General features: G+C 35.6%; 1 protein-coding gene across 2 annotated transcripts in view; it reads left to right on the forward strand.

Annotated features, from left to right (window-relative positions):
* Positions 1 to 22,304, forward strand: part of IMMP2L (inner mitochondrial membrane peptidase subunit 2) — an 859,460-nt gene that overhangs the window by 636,339 nt on the left and 200,817 nt on the right. For both annotated transcript variants that reach the window (XM_032871296.1, XM_032871300.1), the window contains exon 6: positions 6,623 to 6,725. In XM_032871296.1, coding sequence (XP_032727187.1) covers positions 6,623 to 6,725 — 103 coding nt within the window. The remainder of the gene's footprint in view (positions 1 to 6,622; positions 6,726 to 22,304) is intronic.

Here is a 22,304-nt window from a genome sequence, read left to right on the forward strand (position 1 = left end):
GTACCTTATTTTTTAAAAAGGCATAAAACTAGAAAGGTAGAAGAAAAAAATAGAAAAAAAAACTTTGTGACTTTGTATTAGGCAAAGATTTTTTATGGCATAAAACATATTATAAAAGAAAAAAATTACTAAATAAACCTCATGAAAATTAAAAATGCTTGTTCTTTGTAGAAAACTGTTAAGAAAATGAAAAAAAAAAACATGCCACAGATTAGGAGAAAATATTTACAAAAACATAAATCTGATAAGAGTTATATCCAGAGTATATAAAGAAGTTATACAACTCAGTAATAAGAAGCAAACCACTGAATTTCATTTTTCAAAGCTTTAATAATTCAGCAAAGAAGAAAGCAAATGACAAATGCATACTCAGAAATATTAGTCATTAGGGAAAAGACAGGTTAGCATTCAGTTACCATATAACCCAACCATTTCACTTATAGATACTTGTCCACATAAATATATACGCTGAAATATTCACAGCTGCTTTGTTGATGATAACCAAAAACTGGAAACAGCCCAAGTGTACATGAACTATTGCTTGATAAACCAAATGTATATCTATATATTGTTAAGGAAAAAATGCTATCAAATTTCTAATACATGCACCATCATAAATTGATCCCAAAAGCATTAGACTACTTTAAACAAGCCAGAAATAAAATAATGCATGCTGAATGATACCATTTGTGGGAAAGTCTAGAAAGGCAAGACTGTAGTGATAGGAGCAGCTCAGTCCAGTTACCTGGAGCCAAGGATGTTAGTGAGGGCAGAGATGCCTGCTGAAGGGTATGAGGAAACTTTGTCGGATGATTCGAGTGTTTTATATACCTTGATCTAGTGATTATATGATTGTATCGATTGCTAAATCTCGTTGAATTGTATACTTAACACGACTGGGTTATATTTCATGTAAATTATACCCAGTGTGGAAACTCTGCTGTTAGTTTGGAGATAATCTGCCCTTTTATCCTCTGGCAGCGTCTCAAAAATTTGTGGAGGCTAGAGGGTCTTTAGGGTTTTACAAATTCCTTACATTGTGTCAAGGTATGATTTCTTCATACTTATTTTTCTTGTGGTTGGTTCACTTTGCAGACACTGTGAATTTATGCTTTCATCAATTTTGAAAAGTTCTCTACCACTATCTCTTTAAATATTGCCTTTCCTTGTTTTATTTTATTCTCTTCCTTTGGGACTCTGATTACACTTAGGTTACATTTCCTAATAATGTCCTCTATGTCTCGTAACATCTCTTATATTTTCTTTATCCCTGTGTTCTAAATTCTAAATAACTTTTTCTTTAGCTTTTAGGAATCTGCTTTTTGCCCACCTATTCAATTATATAGAGTTGATCCCTGAATAACATGGATTTGACTTGGCTGGGTCCATTTGTATGTGAATTTCTTTTGATAAACAGGGTACACTACTATAAATGTATTTTCTCTTCACGATTTTCTTTTTTTTTTTTTTTAAGATTTTTTTATTTATTTGACACCTAGAGATCACAAGTAGGCAGAGAGGCAGGCAGAGAGAGAGGAGGAAGCAGGCTTCCCACTGAGCAGAGAGCCCCATGCGGGGCTCAATCCCAGGACTCTGGGACCGTGACCCAAGCCGAAGGCAGAGGCTTTAACCCACTGAGCCACCCAGGTGCCCCCCATTATGATTTTCTTAATAATGTTTCCTTTTCTCTAGCTTACTCTGTTGTAGGGATACAGTGTGAAATACATATAACAAAAGAACGTGTGAGTTGACTGCTTATGTTATCAGAAAGGTTTTTGGTCAATCGTATTAAGTTTTGGGGGGGTCGGAAATTTTACGAGGATTTTCTACTGCACTGGGGGGTCAGCACCCAACCCCCACATTGTTCAAGGGTCCACTGTATTTTAAAAATTAGGAGTTCTATTTGATTCTTTTTCAAACGTCTGTCCTTAAAAGTAGGGTACTGTTTCTTGCTCATGTTTTTAAAAGTTCCCTTTTTAATTCTTAAAAAAGTACTGAGATATGCATAATTTGTATTCTATGTCTGATACATCCAGTATTTTAAGTCCCTGGGGGTCTAATTCTGCTGTTTATTATTTGCCTTGACTCATTAATACTGGCTGTTTCCTTTTGAGTTGTGCTATTTTGGATGATGAGCTCTTACTGACTGGGACTTAACTATAGAAAACCCAAAAACTCTGAAATGAACAATTTTTCTTGAAGAGACTCATATTTCCTTCTGCCAGATTCCTGGGGCCAATTAAAGTTAACTCTTAATTTCCTTAGACCACGCAAGCAGTGTGAATTTGAACCCCAATCTCATCTGCAAGCAGGATGTGGATTCTCAAGGGAGAATTATTGTCTCTTCTAGATGCCAATCCTTGGTAGACAATTGTCCTTGTTTTCCTTTCCTGATGGTAGATTTTTTTTTTTTTCTAGTCTAGTCTATTAGTGATGATGATGATAATAGAGATCTCATTCCAGTTCCTGATCTTGCTGAGTCCTGAGAGTCCCTTCAGGATAATGAAAACCAGGGGTCTAGGATTCAGGGAGCAGTAAACATATTCAGGGAAGCCACTACTTTGGACAATGAGAATAATAAATATAATTGTTTGAAAAATAAAGAAACAAAAATACTTAACAAATCATGAATTATTAATACTAATTACACAAGTTAAGAATGTGTATGTATTTGTGTATCTATTTGGAAAATACTTTAAATACAATTTTTTTTCCTTCTTGTGGTATCAAGGCTTATATTGATAATTTTGTATTCTACTGATGACACTCAAAAGACTCCGAAATTTTTTAAAAAATGTTTTCAAGGTCAAATCAAATTGGAGGCAATCATTCTTCATTCCATTTATAAGACCTAGTAACTTGTCTTGGTAAAGCTAGTACTAAAAATGCCTCTTTGTAGACAGGTAGTTAAAATACCATACAGACCTCATTTTTGACTGTCAAACCAAAATTATTTGCAAGCCATAGATACATACAACCTTGTATGCTGACACCTCACTTAACTGTTAAATCACCTGAAAGATTATCTTGTCTTTCTTTTATGTGAATTCAGAAGCACAAAGCTATTTAAAATTCCTTCTCCAGAGGAATTCTATTAGGAGTATTATATTTCTTTGGCAGTCCTAAAAGGAACCAGCTCGATATTTTAGCATCGTATTTTCTAAAGCTACTTTGGTTATTTTTTAAAAAGTTAGACTGGAACCTGAGAAATATGCACTATGCAAATGGAATGAATTTTATCAGAGTTCTACAGCTCAAAGTGTTCTTTCACACCTATCTGGTATCAAGGTAAACCACTCCTCTTAGCACTGTGACATTAAAAAATGCAAGTGATTAGTAAGTGAAAACCCAAATAGATTGTGTTTTCACCTACTACTCTCTGCATCTTTAAATACGCACAAGCAGATTGTGTTTTCCCATGTAAGTTTTAGAGTATCCCAGAAGAGCATACGAATAAAAAGAAAAAAAAAAGATTTATTGTAAGATTAAAAAATAGTCTATAGTCACAGTGCAACTGTGGGGAAAAGAAATTATTGAGGCGTAGGTCAGGTAATTTAAAATTACCAAGAGACTGACGCTAATAGATAGTGGAGGCTGAATACATTCTGAATTATGAAAAGAAAAAACAGTGGACAACAGAAGACAATAGCAATGATAACTACCACTTATTGGGTTCTTATTATATCAGAACTATATGAGTGCTTAAAAACAGTCTCCACTATATGAGAATCCATTTGTCAAGTGTTTAATACATACCACTTTATTCATGCAACAACTTTTTGAGTTAGGTACCATTATTTGCTCTGTTCTCCAAATGAGAACACTGACAGAGTTGCATCAACTTTCTCAAGGTCACACGAACTTGAAAGTGTTCACTCAAATAGAGAAGCCAAAAGAGGCTGATTGCAGAGACTATGCTCTCTAGTGACCTCTCCAGTATATTCTCATTTAACTACTGACCTTCATCTCAACCTAGTTGGGGTATGTCTTATTCATCCTATTTTAAAGATAGACTGATGGAGGTAGACGCTAAGTGACTTTCACAAGATTACTTATGAGTTCTAGTAGCAAGATAACTGGTTTAGTCTGGCTTCGGATTCTGAACTTTCCACCCTATTATTTTGCCTTTGTTATGGTATTTTTTATTCTTCAGTTATTCAGTCATTTGGTCATTTATTTAACAAATATCTGTAGAGCTCTTTGTAAAATGCTTTCTTCTGGACTCTGGGGGTACAAAGAAAGTGAACAAGAAAGGCAGAGTTCCAAAGTTGACATTCTAGTTGGCGGGGGTGGGCGGGGTGGGAGGGGTGGGGGGGTGGAGATGGGCAATAAACACAAAAAAAACCCAATAAGTGAATGTCAAGTGTTAGTAGTTGCAGTGAAGAAAAATAAGGCATTATAAGGGGCTAGAAAATGATGGGAAGATGGGTGTATTCAGATTTTTTAGGTAAGATGGTCAATGCAAGGAAATATGCAACTGTCACTGGTAATTTTACAATACTGTCATTTTCTAACACAAGTAACTTGACTCTCTGGTTCATATGACATTGAAACTGAATCTGAGTTTTATATCAGTCTTCTGGTTTCCAGAAGAATATGTTTGATTTAACATCTACCATTTCATTACAGAGATGGTTTTATGCTGGTTTTATTTCATACTTCTGCTTGAAGAGACAAAATGAGTAATTGTTTTCTTTCTAAATATCCAAAATAACCAGCATAATAAGGTGAACAAATGTTTGGACTTAATAGAAAAGTGTGCCTTGCCAACAAGTAAGTAAAAGGGTCTTCTCTGGTCATTAACACTTGATGTGGGATATTAGTTCTTAGAGACAATCTCATGATAAAAGCAGTAGTGATGTTAAGAACTAATTGACAGATTTTAATTGAAGAACTCTTGTATTACAGAGTATATGACAGTGAGATGTGTTCAACTTGTTTTCACTTTTCTTTAGAAAGCTGAAACTCTTCTTCCCAGTAGTAATTAAAAATAAACGGCAGTCATTAACTTACTGTGGGCTTCTAATGGCCACAACATTGCTTCCTTGCATGAATGATTTACTGATTTCAAGCAAAGTAATTCAACACTGAAGTTATCTTGAAAATTAAAAACCATTCTAGATAATGAATAGTTTTAATTTCTATAGCACCAATTTATGTGTAGACTTCTTTTTTTTTTTTAATGTATTCTTCTGGACACATACAGCTTCCTAACTAACAAAAATGGTCTGAAAGGGATTATACCAAAGAATAGCTCACAAACCTCAGTGTCTATGCTTAGTTCTGTAGACTTAAGGTGACATTCACTCACTCATTCATTCATTCAACCAACATTATGGAGAAGCTTTTTTAGGCTAGGCATTTTCCCAAATGCTTTGGGAAGTAAACAAACAAACAAACAAACAACAACAAAAAAGAAGTCTTTGTCCTCAAAAGAATTTATTATTATAGAATTGGTTAATATTTTATTCTAATCTTGTTCCTTTTACTAAATTGGTTGTATCATAATTTATTTAACCATTCCTATGTTGTAGAATATTTAGGAAATATGTATATGATATAAAAAAGCTTGTGTTAAAAAAAAAAAGCTTGTGTTGGGGATGTGAGGGAGATCTGGCTGCGATATCTGTCACCCCATTGATCGCCAGGGTTGATTCAGCTGATCTGGCTGGCTAGGCGGGTGTCCCCTTCCTCCCTGCTGCTCCCTCCTGACAAGTGCTACTCGCTCTGTGGAAGAGGACGACCTTTCCCAATAGAGGAGCACTGTTCTTTGGTCAAGGGTATAGGATTCCCCTGCTAAAACCTGCAGAGGAGCTGCCCAGGTCCATTTGTAGAATGTAAGGTAGTTAAGCTTCCAAGACTCCAGAAACATCCAAATAGGGCACTCCATGTGGCAGTCTGTCTTTCTTTAAAAAAAAAAAAAATGTGTTGAATATTCCTGATAATAAATATTTATTCATATTTCTGATTATTTCTTTGGCATGGATTTCTAGAGAACAGTATAATAATTAGGTTAAAGGCGTGTACATTTTAGTTTCTTCACAAATTTGATGAAAATCAGTCCCAAATTGCAAAATAGGAAAAAAGGTTGTATCATTTTATATTGCCACCAACACTGTATGAGAGAGCCTTTCCTTATTCCATTTCCTTGTCAACCTTAAGAATATACAATGTTCGTGGGGACCTGGGTGACTTGTCAGTTGAGCATCTAACTTTTGATTTTTGCTCAGGTCATGATCTCTGGGTCCTGGGATGGAACCTTGCGTTGGCTCCACACTCAGTGGGGAGTCTGTTTGAGGATTCTCTCTCATTTTCCCTCTGCCCCCCCCCCGCCCCCGTAGTATTTGGTGCTACTGCTTTATATTTTAGCAACCTTCTTACCTAGAGAAAAGTGAAAAAAAAGTGAGAAAAGTAAAAAGTGAAAAAAAAAATACCGTGCATAGGTTTTACAAGGTTCTAACCCAATGTTACTTAAAAAAGAAGTTATAGAGTAGCTTCATGGTTCATCTGTAATTATCTGTTGCATCTTTGCAACAGCATTTTGCCCTTTATTTCTTCGTATGCTCAACTACTTGATCTTTCTGTTCTTATTTCAGTGGTTATGTATGTTCTTTATTTCTAGAACCATCGGACACAAAAATCGGTATGTCAAAGTTCCCCGGGGTCACATCTGGGTTGAAGGTGATCATCATGGACACAGTTTTGACAGTAATTCTTTTGGGCCGGTAAGTCATCTTGTTGCATGCTAATAATTGGATACACATAGGAACAAACTTATGTCAGGTGAGTTGCTCAGGTAATCCAGCCAAGACTGTGAGTTGTGTAGTGAAGCAGTTTATATTTGAAAAGTTCCTTTAAAAAAAAAAAAGATTTTATTTATTTATTTGACAGACAGAGATCACAAGTAGGCAGAGAGGCAGGCAGAGAGAGAGGAGGAAGCAGGCTCCCTGCTGAACAGAGAGCCTGATGCGGGGCTCAATCCCAGGACTCTGGGATCATGACCTGAGCCTAAGGCAGAGGCTTAACCCACTGAGCCACCCAGGTGCCCTGAAAAGTTCCTTTTAAATATTATATAAATAATATAAACTGTGAAGGGGTGGGTGTGTGTTTGTTTCATGGAAAAGAACTTAGATCCTTTAATAAAGTACCGAAGATGGTTTCCACTGGCTAACTAAATCCCAGTAGGAAGTTCTAGTTTTTTTTCTCCACAGAAACACTTTGTGCTTTATGTTTCCAGTTAGTGTTTAATAGATACAATGTGTAAAAGACCTATATGCATCAATTTTCTATATTTGTCAAAAATGCAGGTATGATGGAAATCATATTGCTAAGTCCCATTTTGGTCACAACTAATAACAGAAATGTGCACACTCCTTATGCCTTGTTTATATTCTATGAAATATGTGGTTAAACTGATATTTTGTCATTGTTTTCATTTTGAATGCTTATGGAAGTTCTCTGTGAACTCCTGAAATAAAGCATCATATAAAGTGCAGAATATTTTAGTTAGTAGAAACTGACTTCTAGTTACCTAGGTCTGTTTAAAAACTTGGGTCTTGAGCTCATTAGATTTTTCTATAGCTAGACCTATCTATACTTGTTATGTATGTGTAAATTAATATCGAGCATGTTCAGCTATGTTTGCAAAAACAATCACCCACGTGCTTTTGTCTAAAACTCAATGTTGGTGGTCTATAAAACAATTTCTATCACGTATTATGAGTGAACACTATTATTGTCACTAGAGGAGCAGTCACTTTGACTTACCTTTGGCTAAAAGAACAGTAACAGAGGTGGGTTTGGATGGGTGTTATATGGATATGTGGAAGAAAACTTCATATGAGATTACTCCTACTTCTTGTGGGGAGGGTTTGCAGTGATGATAACAAAATCTTCTAAGGCCTTCTTTGCCTTTTAATGCAAAAATTTTGCTTTTAATTATTACAAAAATGCAATTTAATCTTTTTAGGGTATATCAAAGATGGGATGAACAGATTGGAAATGTTGTAGATTATTTAGGGTGTAGTAGAAGTGACTTAGGAAAAAATTTAGTAGCAACTTGAAAGTAAAAATAAATCATCTAAAAGAAGTTTTATTTCTCTCTCATCAATGAGATTAAATCTCTTGAGTGTATCATGTTGGCCAAATACACATATTAAAATTTTGGTTAACTTTGGTTTGGGTTTTAATTCAATAGGGTAGTGACTCTGAAATCAAGTGTTAAAATTACTGTGTTTTATTATCAGGTGTGAGGTGTGTGGTGAATAATTAGGTACTCGTAATAAAGTCCTGAAGTTTGAGATTGCTTTGCATTTTCGTTATGAATAAATAAAGCCAATACAATATTGCTTATATAACTAATATTGTTGTCAATTTATCATACTCCATATGCTTTCTTACTTGGGAGAGAAAATGATAGAGCTGATAGCCAGAATACTGAGAATTGCCTATAACCCTCAGTGTAATGATCTTTAAAAGAAAGAGAAAGTGGGGCACCTGGGTGGCTCAGTTGGTTAAGCGTGGGACTCTTGAGTTTCCTCAGGTCATGATCTCTGGATCTTGAGACTGAGCCCCACCTGGGCTCCTAGTGTAGAGTCTGTTTAAGATTCTCCCTCTACCCCTCCATCTTCCCCTCCCCCTGCTCAAGTGCATGTGCTCTCTCTAAAAATAGATAGATAAATGCATAAATAAATAGGGAAAGTAAGAATCATTATGAAGGATCCCATTTGTTTATTATAATAAGAATCTACAGTATGCAAAACAATGACAGATATATTGTGTGCAGCCCTTTAATGCCATTTGGCTAAAATTGTGTTTTTAAATGAAGTCTACTTGTTCAATATAACATGACTGGTATAAGATTCTGAGGCACAAAACCATTGTGAAATTTAGCAGTTGTTTTCCTCCCTTTTTAATTGTTATAAACAAATAAACATTAAGTCCCTTGGTTCATGGGGTGGGCTAAACTATCAATGTCCATTCACTTAACTAGTTTTATTTTAATTTGTCAAAATTAAGTGAAGAACCTTTCTACGATGAAGGAAAACATTTGTCATGTCCTGTATAAAGCTATTTGTATCTGATGAGTTACAGTAAATCATTTTTTTTTTTTACTTTTACAATGAACTCTTCTGTTTTGTGTACCAATAGCATTTATGACTAGGAAAATTATTAATATTGATGCTCCCAAGCACGTCTTAAAAGGACAAAAGGGGAAACAAGTGAAATAAAATGCACAATCCTTATTTAAAGCTAAATTGTGATATTGTGAAAACACTGTGATATTAGAGTATAGAGTTTTCTTGCTGCATTTAAAAATATATATATTTTATTGATTTATTTGTTTGTTGTTTATTTATGTGAGAAAGAGAGTGAGATCATGAGTGGGGAGAGGGAGAGGGAAAGAGAGAATCTCAAGTAGACTCCACACTGAGCATGGAGACCCATACAGGGCTGGATCCCAGGATCATGACCTGAACCAAAACTGAGTCAGGCACTTAACCAACTGAGCCACCCAGGTGCCCCTCTGATTCCGTTTTTGATCAATAAATGGTTATTGGAATATTTTGGTGATTATTTTAAAGTTTTCATAATTCTAAAAAATAAAAAATAAGATTCTGTAATTCTTAAAAACTAAAATAATCCTGAATTTTAAAATTCATACATACTTGAAAATTATTATATTTTTCCAATAATTCTAAATTGCATTTTTGGGGTATCATTCAGTGTACTTGAAGGTCATATGTGGAAGGACCGTCAGTAAGCTCTAGGCTTTCTGGATGGTTGATTCATTTCTCCCCTTGGAAGGAGGGAATGCATATGTTTTTGATGTAAACAATCCATCTTAAGGCAGCCAGGATTGTCTCTGATATGCTTATCTTGACTTTTTGGAAACTGGTTGAAGTCTTTATCCTTCATTTGCCTCCCAAATAATTAGAGAAATGTACCCATATAGTTTTACATGCTTTTAACTCTTTAAATAGTTATTATACTCTATAATAGAATTTACCTAGTTTGTTTTAAATTTTGACCTACTAGCAATCATAATGGAGCTGACTTTTTCCATATTCAGGTAGACTTTTGCTTGAAATCTAAAGAAGAATAAGAAAGAATGTCTCATTCTGGTGTTTTTCTACTTTGTTTTATTATTTCTTATTTATTCTTTAACATTTCAATTTGCTTTTCTGATTTGTTTTATTGCCACTCTATGGATGCTTTTAAGAGGGAATGAAATAGTTATGAGTAAAAGATGAATAATGGATTATGAATTTAAAGTTAGCAATATGATATAGCAATAGAGTACATACAGTGGAACAAGATCCAACAGCTATACTTTTAAATTATAGAGAATGACATTATAAAAAGAAACAGAAAATCAGATGATTTTGGTTATGGACTTCATCAATCAATTACCTTGTATGGGTCTACATTTCCTCATGTATAAAAGGAAGAGTTTTTTCTTCTCTGAATCCATCTTAAATAAATAAATAATAAAAGTATATATTTTATCTCAATGAGTGATAAAATTTATTTAACTGTACTCCTATGATATATATATAATACAAAGACACATCATCACAATTTTAGTAAACATCCTCAACAACCTAAAATAAGAGAGTATCTAAAGTGTGGTTCATTCAGAGGTTGAAATATTGGGTAGTCATTAAAAATTATATTTGTGACATACATGACATAATGTTCATGATATTGTTTTAAGTAAAAGCATAAAGACCAAAATATACAATTTGTGTTAATTGTCTCCAGATTTTATGACCATGGTTGATTCTTTTTTATACCTTTGTACTTTTTCTTTGTTTTAAGATTTGCAGCCAGTTTTTATTTTTATTTTTTATTTTTATTTTTAATTTATTTGATAGAGAGAGACACAGAGAGAGAGAGGGAACACAAGCAGGGAGAGTGGGAGAGGGAGAGGAACCCAATGCTGGGCTCAATCCCAGGACCCTGGGATCATGACCTGAACTGAAGGCAGAACCTTAATGACTGAGCCACACAGGTGCCCCTTTATTATTTTTATAATTAGAAAAAAAAAAACTAATTCTTTTAGAAAGTAAGATAAAGGCATTTAAAGTAAATGACTTGTAAGTTTCATTCTGACTCTTACGTTTTATAAATATGTTGATGGTTTTATGACCAGTGGGAAAAATATCACATATATCATTAGGTAGGAAATGTTTCAATCGTGAAAAATATTTCTGTGGACTATCTTCATGCTAAACCTCTTGAATACATCATCATAACACAAAGATAGAAAATGTCCTATCTTATAATATGGATTCACTAAGGTATGACATTAGCTTAGATTTCTAGTGTGAGAAATAGCTTCTATAATTTTCCTTTAAAACTATGATAATTATCTAGAAGTGTTTTCCAGTTAGTTTGTCTTACTGGGTTATAGATTAAAAGTATCTGATGATTCTGATATACTGGTATATGATTGCTTAGAATATTTGATAAGCTCTTCTCTTACCAATTCTTTTGTTCTATGAAATTAGTGTCTTTCTCTTTGCCATCCCTACTTCTGTGTAGAAAATATTAAGACACTTTCTCCTGTAGCCATGTTGTTGTTCTTTGTAAGCACTCAGAAGTAACTGATCATCATCGATATTGATGAATTTTCTGCTTGCTTTAAAATGAAAGTGCATTGGGGCCCCTGGGTGGCTCAGTCCGTTAAGTGTCTGCCTTTGGCTCAGGTCATGATCACACTCCTGGGGTCCCTGTGTTGGGCTCCAGGCTCATTGGAGAGTCTGCTTCTCCCTTTCCCTCTGCTCCTCCCTCTGCTCTTCCCCCTGCTCATGCTTTCTTTCTGCTCTCAAAATAAGTAAAATCTTTTTTAAAAACTTAAAAATGAAAGCACATTAAAAGCAAGTATTTGTGTGTGTACATGCATAGTTGTGAATATTCACATAGTAAATTTTAACTATTTCAGATCCGCAGATTTTCATCAGTTAAAAATGCATACAGCATTTCATTCTTTCATTTACTATATTCTTCTCAGTACTTATATTTGAAATATCCTCATAACTATTCATTCCTTGTTGGTGAAAACACAAATGTGACTCTTGCCATGTCTTTCACTGGGTTTGTACATTTTCTCTCTTTGAAGTTTTTCTTTCATTCCATCTAGCTCTAAGTCACAAGCCGCTGAGATCCTCTCACTGTTTGCTATGTAGTGATTTCTTGTAAAGCATATATGTTACAATTCTAGTTACTTAGTATCTAAATCAAATAATTCATTTTTACTTCATTGAGCAAAGAACATTAGAAAAAGAACTTTGGGCTTAAACATTTCAAGGCAAAGATAACCTTTCCAGAAACGTATAAAAGTGTTTTGATTTTTGGGTTTGCGATCATAGTGTCACCTTGTGAACAATTTGTGTGCAGGTACCGTGAAGCAGAACTGAACAATTTGGATGTAGAAACTATGCATGATATACTGCCTTTATCTGAGAAGGGAAACTGCAAGTTGTACTAAGTATGAATTCTTTTTAGTTCCAAGTCATTTGGAAAATGGCTAACCTAAAAAAAATCATGGATACCTAATTAAATAAAATATTAACCCCCTAGAATGTTTTCTTGAAGGAAATATACCTAACAGGAAATTACAGTTTTAGAATAACTGAGGAGTAGAAATATTACTTATTAATTCAATGAACGGATTGTCTACAAATGATGATATATAAGCAATCATTGAAAGGAAGATTAAAATTCCATAGAATTCCCTTTGAACCTAATGAAGATCAAAGTCTTTTACTTTTTAAAAAAATGTAGTGAAGGGGCGCCTGGGTGGCTCAGTCGGTTAAGCATCTGCCTTCAGCTCAGGCCATGATCCGAGCCTTTGAGTCGGGCTCTCTGCTTGGTGGAGAGCCTGCTTCTCCCTTTCCTCTGCCTGCTGCTCTGCCTGATTGTGCTCTCTCTGTCTCTCTGTCAAATGAATAAATAAAATCTTTAAAAAAATTTAAAAAATTTTAAGAGCTAGTGAAAAAGTAAAGAAAATGAACAAAGTTTGTATTTTTACATTATACAAGTCTTTCTGTTAAGTTGTCAAGGCACATTTTGAGCATCTATTATTTGTCCACATTTGATTTTGGCCTGGATTCTGTTGGCTAGAATGGATCAGGAGAAATGAGGATTGTACTAATCAGAGATGGGCTGCTAGATTAGGTAGTACATGTGGAAAATGAACATTTTAAGAGGTTTACGATCTAGTCATGCCTGTTTTTAACTTTTTCCCTACACTACGCATTTTTGGTAAAAGAGAAATATGGTATGTGATTAGAGCAGCAAAACAGGATTCTTGGAGGTGCAAGAAAGCTGAAAGAAAGATAATAGGTAGGGACATTTTTATATTTTTGAGACCACAGGACAAAGCAGGGACTTGGGATGGAATCTGGGGTTTACAGTGTTCAGAGGTTCTAAGGACCGGGATCCAAGTCCTGCATAATAAGGAGCACGTTGAACTTGCGGGTCTTCCCAGACCTTTGGTCTCCGTCATCAGGGATGCCCTGATGCCTGGAAGGAGAAGGGATGAGAGTCAACAGATACAACAATGACTGAATTACAACTCCAACTTCAAGGAAGGATCTCTAGGGCTGAGGCAGGCAATCAGGCAGACACACACAGTGTAAGAGGTGCTCCAAGTCGGGGCATGACAGGGCCTCTTTGAGGAGTAAATGTTTGTGTACTAAAAATCCAGAAGAAAAAAAAAAAACAACCCAGAAAATTTCCTAGGAGGATTTAGTAGAACAGAGTGTTCTGAAATCTGTGAAATAATAACTGTTTGGTAAAATCTCATGTTGCATAAAACACTTTAGATGCTGCATGTTTTGTGAATGAAGTGGTTTAGTCCTAGAGTGCTTAATTGGTTTCAGCTGCATTGAAAACACTGGGCTTATACAATACAGAATAATCTTGTGGATGCAGGAAAATGAATTGACATCGCATTTTACTTATTGTTGAAGTGTAGCACTTTGCTTGTGTAAGTTCTCTTGAGCAGCTAGAGTAACTTTTCTTTAAAATCAGCCATTTTCAAATAAAGAAGAAGGTCATTAGATTGTGTTGACAGGATCCAAATAAAGTGTTCTATTCACACTTTCTTTGAAACATGTTGCTTAGACTTTAATTGGTGATGTTTTCTTGTAGTACATGCCTTTTGTTCATTTAAAAATTTTGTTAGGAACTAAACTAATCTATATTTTATAGAAAAATAATGATTCTTGAGGGTTGTAGCTTGACATGTTCCTTTGGTTGTTTCTCACAGTTCCCCTTAAACAATGCTGGAACAAAACAACTTCACATTTTATTTAGATATAATTTTCATTTGGCTGAGGTCAACACAGGCATACATTTCATAAAAAGTTCAAACTCAGTTAAAGTAATGCCACTATAATTAAAATATCTGTATAACCGAAGATGGCCAAGAGTCGGTAAAGAGCCCGTTCTTTGGAGGGATATTCAAAACGGAGAAAGGCCTGTACAATGAAAGAAAAGAAAGAAAAACAAAAATCCCTTGAGATTAGTACTACTTTTAGTTGGATTTGTTATTGTACAGTTAGGACATCAAAAAAAAAAAAAGGATTTAAAAAAAGAGAGTATGGAAAGATGATGTCAACCAAAGGTAGTGGTGAAGTAAATAATATTATCCTCTCGTACACCCCACGGAGAACAGAGACAATCTGAGCTTCCATTTCTACCAAATCAAATTTTGCTTTCTGTCTTAATTATTCTGTTAGTGTAGAAATCATTTTCCACATGACTTCATTTTCAGATAGGAGAAATGTCAGCAGAATTGTCATTAGACTTCATTGCTATGGCAGATACTGTTCCTTTGGGCTGTTTAGTTACAGAATTAAGCATGTTCATTTTATTAGAAATGTATATTTCCTGACAGTGGGTCAGGAGCCAAGATTTGGTGAAATCCATGCAGTGTTATTAATTTAGCAATTTTATAAGCTCTTAGAATTTTTTAAAGTGGAATTGAAACCTTTATCTTATTATTTGTGAGGCATAATTGGTGTCTGTCTATATAACTGGTGTTTTCACAGAAAAATAAAATGGGAAATAGGAGGGGTCCAGAAGAAGAGAAAAATCTGCTCTTGCCTAGTCTGGACAATAAAAGGAGAAAAAAAACTGCTATTAAATATAGTGTGATTCAAGGTTTGAGATTGAATTTCCTCATTCAATGGATATCTACTTATAAAATATTTACTGGGTAAATTTTTGCTCTGTACTTCTCGAAATAAACAACAAAACTATGTAAATGACTTTGTCTTTTGACTGAGATTCTGGGAGATAAGTTTCTTTGGAAGTTTTAAATTTTCTTAAAGCTTATAAGATAATCTTAAAAAAATGACTGTGCTTTGTGTCAGCATCTTATTGGCTATATTTATTGAAATCACTTGAAAGAATTAAAAGATCAGTTTGATTGTCAGTGACTGGCATGATTTTTTCTGTGTGATAGAACCATATACGGAGCCGATAATGAATCACAGTAACCATAGTTTTAGATATTATTGACAGGAAGACCCATGTGGGTTTGTGTTATATTAAAATTTGTCAAACTTGGTGGATCGAGTGAGTGAAAGTACAGTTCTCTGATACAGTACCCAGAATCAGAGCCAGGAGGCGTGTTCTACTGATGGGGCTTTGGAGACCCTGTGTCATTTGTACCCAGTAAATGATTCCCAGTCCAGCAACTCCCGGATAATTCTGCTCCAGCCCATCCTGTCACTAAGAATTTTTCTGATAAGAACTCTGATCACATTATGCCACTTCTGAAAGCAGTATCATCAGCCTACAGCACCTATCATAATTAATGAAGAAATGTTAGAAGTCTTTCCCTTTAAATCGGAAATGAGGCAAGAAGGTCCAGCCCCACTGCTTCTTTTGAATGCTGTGCTAAAGGTCACCTGCCAGCGCAGGTGAAGGCAAGAGAGAGAAATAAAGGATGTTGAGCTTGGAAAGGAGGGTTCCAAACTGTTTCCCCCACTTTAGGATGTTATTATCTACTTAGAAAACCAAAGAAGGATCTGAAGAATTATCCAGACAGTCTTGCAAGTTTACTAGTAGGAGAGCTATCACATACAATCATCAACCATGTGTAGACATCATCAACAAATAAAAAACATACCCTTAAAGAATTTGCCCTTTAAAATAGCAATAAAGAATTCAGGACAGTAGTTTCTTTTGGAAGAGGAGGGAGTGAATGTGATTGGGGAGGGATGAACAGGGATAGCAAATTACTGGTACGGTCTTAGCTCCTACATAGAGAGTGGGTAAATAGGTGTTCATGATATTATGCTTTATGCCTTTTATTTTTGAAATATGATAGAATATTTTTACTATTTTTTAAATTTAAATTTTAGGTAGTTAACATACAGTGCAATATTGGCTTCTGGAGTAGAATTCAGCAATTACTCACATACAACACCCAGTGCCCATGACAAGTGCCCTCCTTAATCCCCATCACCCATCTAGCCCATCCCCCACCATTGGCACTCAGTTTGTTCTCTGTAGTCAAGAGTCTCTTACGGCTTGTTTCCCTCTCTCCTTTTTTTTTCTTTTACCCTTTCCCATATGTTCATCTTTTTTCTTTCTTAAATTGCACATATGAATGAAATCATATAGTATTGTCTTTCTCTAACTGACTTATTTCACTTAGTGTAATACGCTCTAGCTCCATCCAAATTGTTGCAAATGGCAAGATTTCATTCTTTTGATGGCTGAGCAGTATTCCGTTGTGTGTGTGTGTGTGTGTGTGTGTGTGTGTGTGTGTATCTAGATCTTGATCTATATTTGTCTCTATATCTTTATATATCATCTCTATCCATTCATCAGTCGATGGACATTTGAGCTCTTTCCTTTATTTGGCTAATGTAGATGATGCTGCTATAAAGATCGGGGTCCATGTGTCCCTTCGAATCAGTGTTTTGTATCCTTTGGGATGCCTACTAGTGCAGTTGCTGGATGGTGGGGTAGTTCTATTTTAATATTTTGGAGAAATTCCATCTTGTTCTCCAGAATGGCTGCACCAGCTTGCATTCCCACCAACAGTGCAGGAGGGTTCCCTTTCTCTGCATCCTTGCCAAGAGCTGTTGTTTCTTATGTTGTTAATTTTAGCCATTCTGACAAGTGTGAGATGGTATCTCATCATGGTTTTCATTTGTATTTCCCTGTTTTGAGTGAGGATATTTTTTATAACTACATGAACAAAAATATTAAAAGTTGGTATCAGTGGCTATACATCATATGGTAGATTTCCCCTAATATTTGTGGGTCTTCCAAAAATTTAAATGACTTTTTAGTGCCTCTTAAATGTGTATGTTTGAAGTTCAGGGTATAATATCCATGAAGCATAACACTGACTCTTCTTTACGTGGATAACTATATAGAAATTAAACCCTTAACCAGTAAGTACACTTATTTTTATTTTTGTCTTCCATTTCAGCAAAATCACTGTGCTATTATAATACAGATTTTCACATAATTTGCATTGCATTTATAATAGTTATATAAAAGATTAAAATAATATTTAAACACATTTGCAGTGTGGAAAATCTGAATATATGCTTATCAAAATGTAGATGAAAGTAAATATAAACAATTAAAAAGTAACTTTTTTTGAAATTTTCCAAAAACAGTTTTGGAAAATATCAGAAGTTCCTTTTAAAAACAAAAAGCAAGATAAAATGACTACTAACAGACATAAAAATATCAAAATTATTTGAATAAAACTAAATTTTAAGTATGTTAAAAATCAGTTAAATCTTATATATTGTTATAAAAATAAGTGTATTTACTGGTTAAGGGTTTAATGTCTCTACAGTTGTTCATGTAAAGAAAGCATCCAGTGTTATGCTTCATGCACATGATATCCTAAACTACAAACATACACATTTAAGAGGCACTAAAAAGTCATTTAAATTTTTGTACAGGAGGGCAATAAAAAAGAAGAGGCATCTCAGGAAGACTGATTTGGGAAGATTATGAATGAAAGATTAGATTGCAAATAGGCTATTGATAGAGAACACAATTATTGATGATAGCATTGGTTCAAGAGGGAGATGATTAGTCCCCAGACTAAGGTGGCTGTGATAAAATATGAAGAAGGGGATTGATTTGAGGGTTCTTAGGAACCAAGAATCGATTGGATGCATGTTAGATTCTGAGGCCTGGAATTAGTTCACCATATCTGTTAGAGAAGTTCACCAGCTGAAACACTGAACTGCCTCCATGTTCACCTTTGATGGATCAAACCGTACAATTAAGCGTGAAGAACGTAAAGCATACCCATGTATTTGTGATCCTTTTTATGTAGGCAACCAAAAGATGGAAGTGACGAAGCAATGTCTCCAAGCTCCTTTAGTTTGCAGAGTACTTGCAGAGATGTTTCAGTGGCAGTCTTGGCTACCTGATGAGAATTAGAGTGCCTCATCATGATTACATTTGCTGTCCCAGCCATGGGAGGGATAATCGAGTTGTGTTCATGACTCATTAAAACTTACAGGAAAGTATTATTCTGTCAAAATTCTGTCCCCATACAGGTAGCATCCACGCCAGCTGATGTACTACCCACCCATTTCACAGACCTTCTCTGTTCTTTCTTTAAAGTTCTCACATATTTCGTATTTCAAGAGGTGAAGGCAATTCCTAGAAATGTGAAGGCTAATGAGAAGGAAATATATTTTGTAAAAGCAAATATTTTTATTGTCAAACTGGCTGACAGAAAAGCAAGTTTAAAAAAAATTTCCTTCCAGGGCTTCCCCGTGGCTCAGTCCGTTAAGCACCTGACTCTTGATGATGGGTCAGGTCATGATCTCAGGGTCCTGAGATGGAGCCCTACATTTGGCTCTGCACTAGGCATGGAACCTGCTCTCCCTCTGCCCCATCCGACCCATGCACTGTCACTCTCTTTAAAAAAAAAAAACAAAAAAAAAACCCCTTTCCATTATTATTACTATTTAAAATTCTTATTTAAGATATAAATATATATATTTCAAAATTTAAAGTATTTTTAAAAAGAGAAAAAAATTACCCATTTTGCTGATGGAATGATACAGAACATACACATTGATACTTCATAAGAAGTTTAAATAAATTTTCAAGAGTAAGTTCTTGTTTGATTTTATTATACTCATATAATACTTCTCTATATTTGAATTTGAAAAAAAAAAAAACACCCCAAACTTTATCTGCAGTCTTTTTCCCTGTGGATGAAACTATTCTTTGATTACAGGAAATTCCCTCTATAGCCTTTATATATATCATATAACAATAATGTTAATGTGAAATTTTATTATTTGCCTCTATACTCTCTCATTACCACTGTCTCACTCCTCATTCTTTTGGAGTTCATTATCCATGATATCTTATTTTTTTTTAAATCTCACCAAAGGAAATTTGGTATTTAGTTTTAAGAACGATTATGAATAAGATATCCCTTTATGGAAGGGATTTAAATAGGATATGCCTGTGTATGAGGCTATTACCCTGAATTGATATATTGTTATCCTTTAGTTTCAGGAAGATTGCCCTCCTAATAAAATTATTTTCCATATTCTCTGTTTTTAATTCCTAAAAGTCTCCAATGTGGCCATGGAGACTATTATCATGACCCTTTGATTAGTGTATCTGTTCAAATATGCTTTTCTATAACCTCAGTCCAGTTTAAAAATAAACCAGCCAAAAACATCATGAGTCATGGAAGGCAGAATCATTTTCAAATGCATGAAAAATACACTCTGTATATTCTTCATGCTTAATTGAAAGTTAACTGGGCCTAGAATAAATTATAGTATCTTCAAAGCTCATCATACATTTCATGGTCCTAGCCCCTGATTTCTCTTACTCCACAATATAGCCCCTTCTTCTACCTTAGGAGGCTGATCTCTGCTGCTCTCAAAATTCTCTTCCTTAGCCCCTCTCCCAAAGGAGGAAATCAATAACATTCACAGAGTGAGTTACTTTTAACTTCTTGTAAATGCAGCGTGAATGTAGCTCTCATCCACTCAGCATCACCATAAAAATTAAAACAAACAAACAAACAATAAAACCATAGATTTCGACTAGTGGGCAGTGGAATTATTTGTGTGGTTATGCTCCCTCAAAGTGTCACACGGGCCCCTCCCTCCCACATGGTGAATATGCTTCAAGAATGTTTTGAACCGTGAGAGCTAAAGCCTCATGCTGACCAGATGCCTGTCTCCCCCATCTCAAGGCCTTCAGAAGCTGTGGGGAAGTCTAATCCCATGGCCATGGCTCTGGACAGCTTCCCAGTTTGAGTGAGAGGAGAGGGGATAATGGGACCTCTGGCTCACAATCTGCAGGGTCAGTTTGGGTTATATGCCAGTCCTGAACCAGTTAACACTGACCAAGGTCTAGAGGAGAAAGGACTATGATTGGCCCAGTTTGAGTCAGGCGTGCATCCTGGAACCATTATTGTAAGGGGTGGAACACTCTGGTAACTGTAGTTTGGAGCAGACATCTACCTGTCGACCGACGAGTATGGCTGGGGATAAGGGTATATAAAACACGTGGCAGCTCCTGTTTGGCCGTTGCTGACGCAGAGAAAGGGGTGGTTGATCCCAGCTTCTACAGGGTGCTGGGCAGACGAAAAAATGTACCCCACTACCATATAATAGAAAGTAGGAAGCATACGTGCTGTAACAGAGACAGGGACAAAACAGTCCGAAGTTCATAGAAGTGGTTATTTCCAGCAGGAAAGGCTTCTCTGAGTTCAACTTGCAAGAAAAGAGAGGATTTGGGCTTGTGGGCCAGTGGAAAGTCACTTCCTAAAGGCAGACGGCAGCTAAGCAAAAGCAGGGAAGTCCCAGTGCGTTCTGGCATACGTGGTGGGCATTTGAGCAATCTTCTGTAGGTAGAGAAATTCAGCTATGGAAAGGGCAAAGTCTGACGTCATGTCTAAGGACCTTGAACGTCCCACAAAGAAGTCTGGACATTGGCCTGTGGGCCTTGAAGCACCCAGCAAGCTTTTGAGCCTAGTAGAGAAATGATTAGAACAGCAAGTGAGGAGCTACATCTGGCAGTGTTGTGTAAAATGAGTTGGAGGAAGAAGAAACACAAGGTGAAAATCCTAAACCTACGGAATCCTACCATGTAATCCAGTTAATGATCAGACTCCAGTCTACTAGAAAACACGTGGGTAGCTTATTAGAATTGCAGGTGTCTAGACCTGGCACTTGAAGGTTTTGGGATATAAGAGTGAAACAGGGCTTCGGGGTTTCCTTTCTTCTTTCTTTTCTTCCTTCCTTCCTTCCTTCCCTTCTTTCTTTTTTTCAAGCACCAGGGATCAGATGGATGTGGCAAAAGCATTGAGAAATGCTGATCTTGAGAAGTAATTTGGAGAATCAGTTTAAGACTTACTTGAATCTCAAAGAACCCTTGTTCACCCTTGCAACTTGCTGAGCTTTCTGAGTTCTGGAAGACAGTCCTGGCCTTGGTGTAATATACAGAGCCAAGCAGAAGGTTGAAGGTAGAAGGCTCACTTCTCTCTACAGTCTACGTGGGCTCTGTTTCATGTGGTGCCGTCTCTCTGTGGATAAGTCAACTAGAAGTTTTACAGCATGACTCACCCGAAGAATAGCGTTGAGTTCTGCAGTTACAGTGGGGGAGCGGTGCCAGAAAAGATTAATGTATTCTGTTTTAAGACTAAGTGTGATTATTTTACATGGCTTCAAGAGTCTGTTCTCCACTTACAACCTATGCAAATTCAAATTCAGTGCAATTTAAATGACAAAGGGTGATTGGGGCTGTTTAACACAGGGGAGATTGGTATTAATCATCTGGTTTTTGGCAGTTTTTCTCTGGAGAGAGAGAAGAGTGGTCAGTGCTTACATAGAAATGGAGTATTCGTAGATTTTATGTGGCTACTCTTTGTTAAGTAATTATGTCTTTTTGAAAATCTCCTTTTCATCTCCTGAATTAGGAGCAATAACATGGTTATCTCTTGCTGATAAATTCTAAGATCCAAATTTTGATTGGTTTCATATGTGTGCCAGACAGTATTTTTAAAAAAATTCTATTGTAAGTCATTCTTGGATGCTATCTATGTATGTCTCACTTTAATTTATCTAAGATTAAAAGCTACTAAATTTCTGAAGCTGTGGTAAGATTTTCTTCGTATCCTCTTTTTCCTTTTCACCATTCTACCGTTTCTTCCATAATTTCCAAAATTGCAGCTCAGCTAGATGCCTAGGCTTTGAAAAGCTAATTCATTCACTTGACTCAGGGTTTGTGAGGGTTACTTTCATGTTGCAAAACCAGTGATG

The sequence above is a fragment of the Lontra canadensis genome, unplaced genomic scaffold, assembly GCF_010015895.1.
Source record: "Lontra canadensis isolate GAN:19392208 unplaced genomic scaffold, GSC_riverotter_1.0 scaffold2, whole genome shotgun sequence".
In the NCBI taxonomy this organism is placed as follows: domain Eukaryota; kingdom Metazoa; phylum Chordata; class Mammalia; order Carnivora; family Mustelidae; genus Lontra; species Lontra canadensis.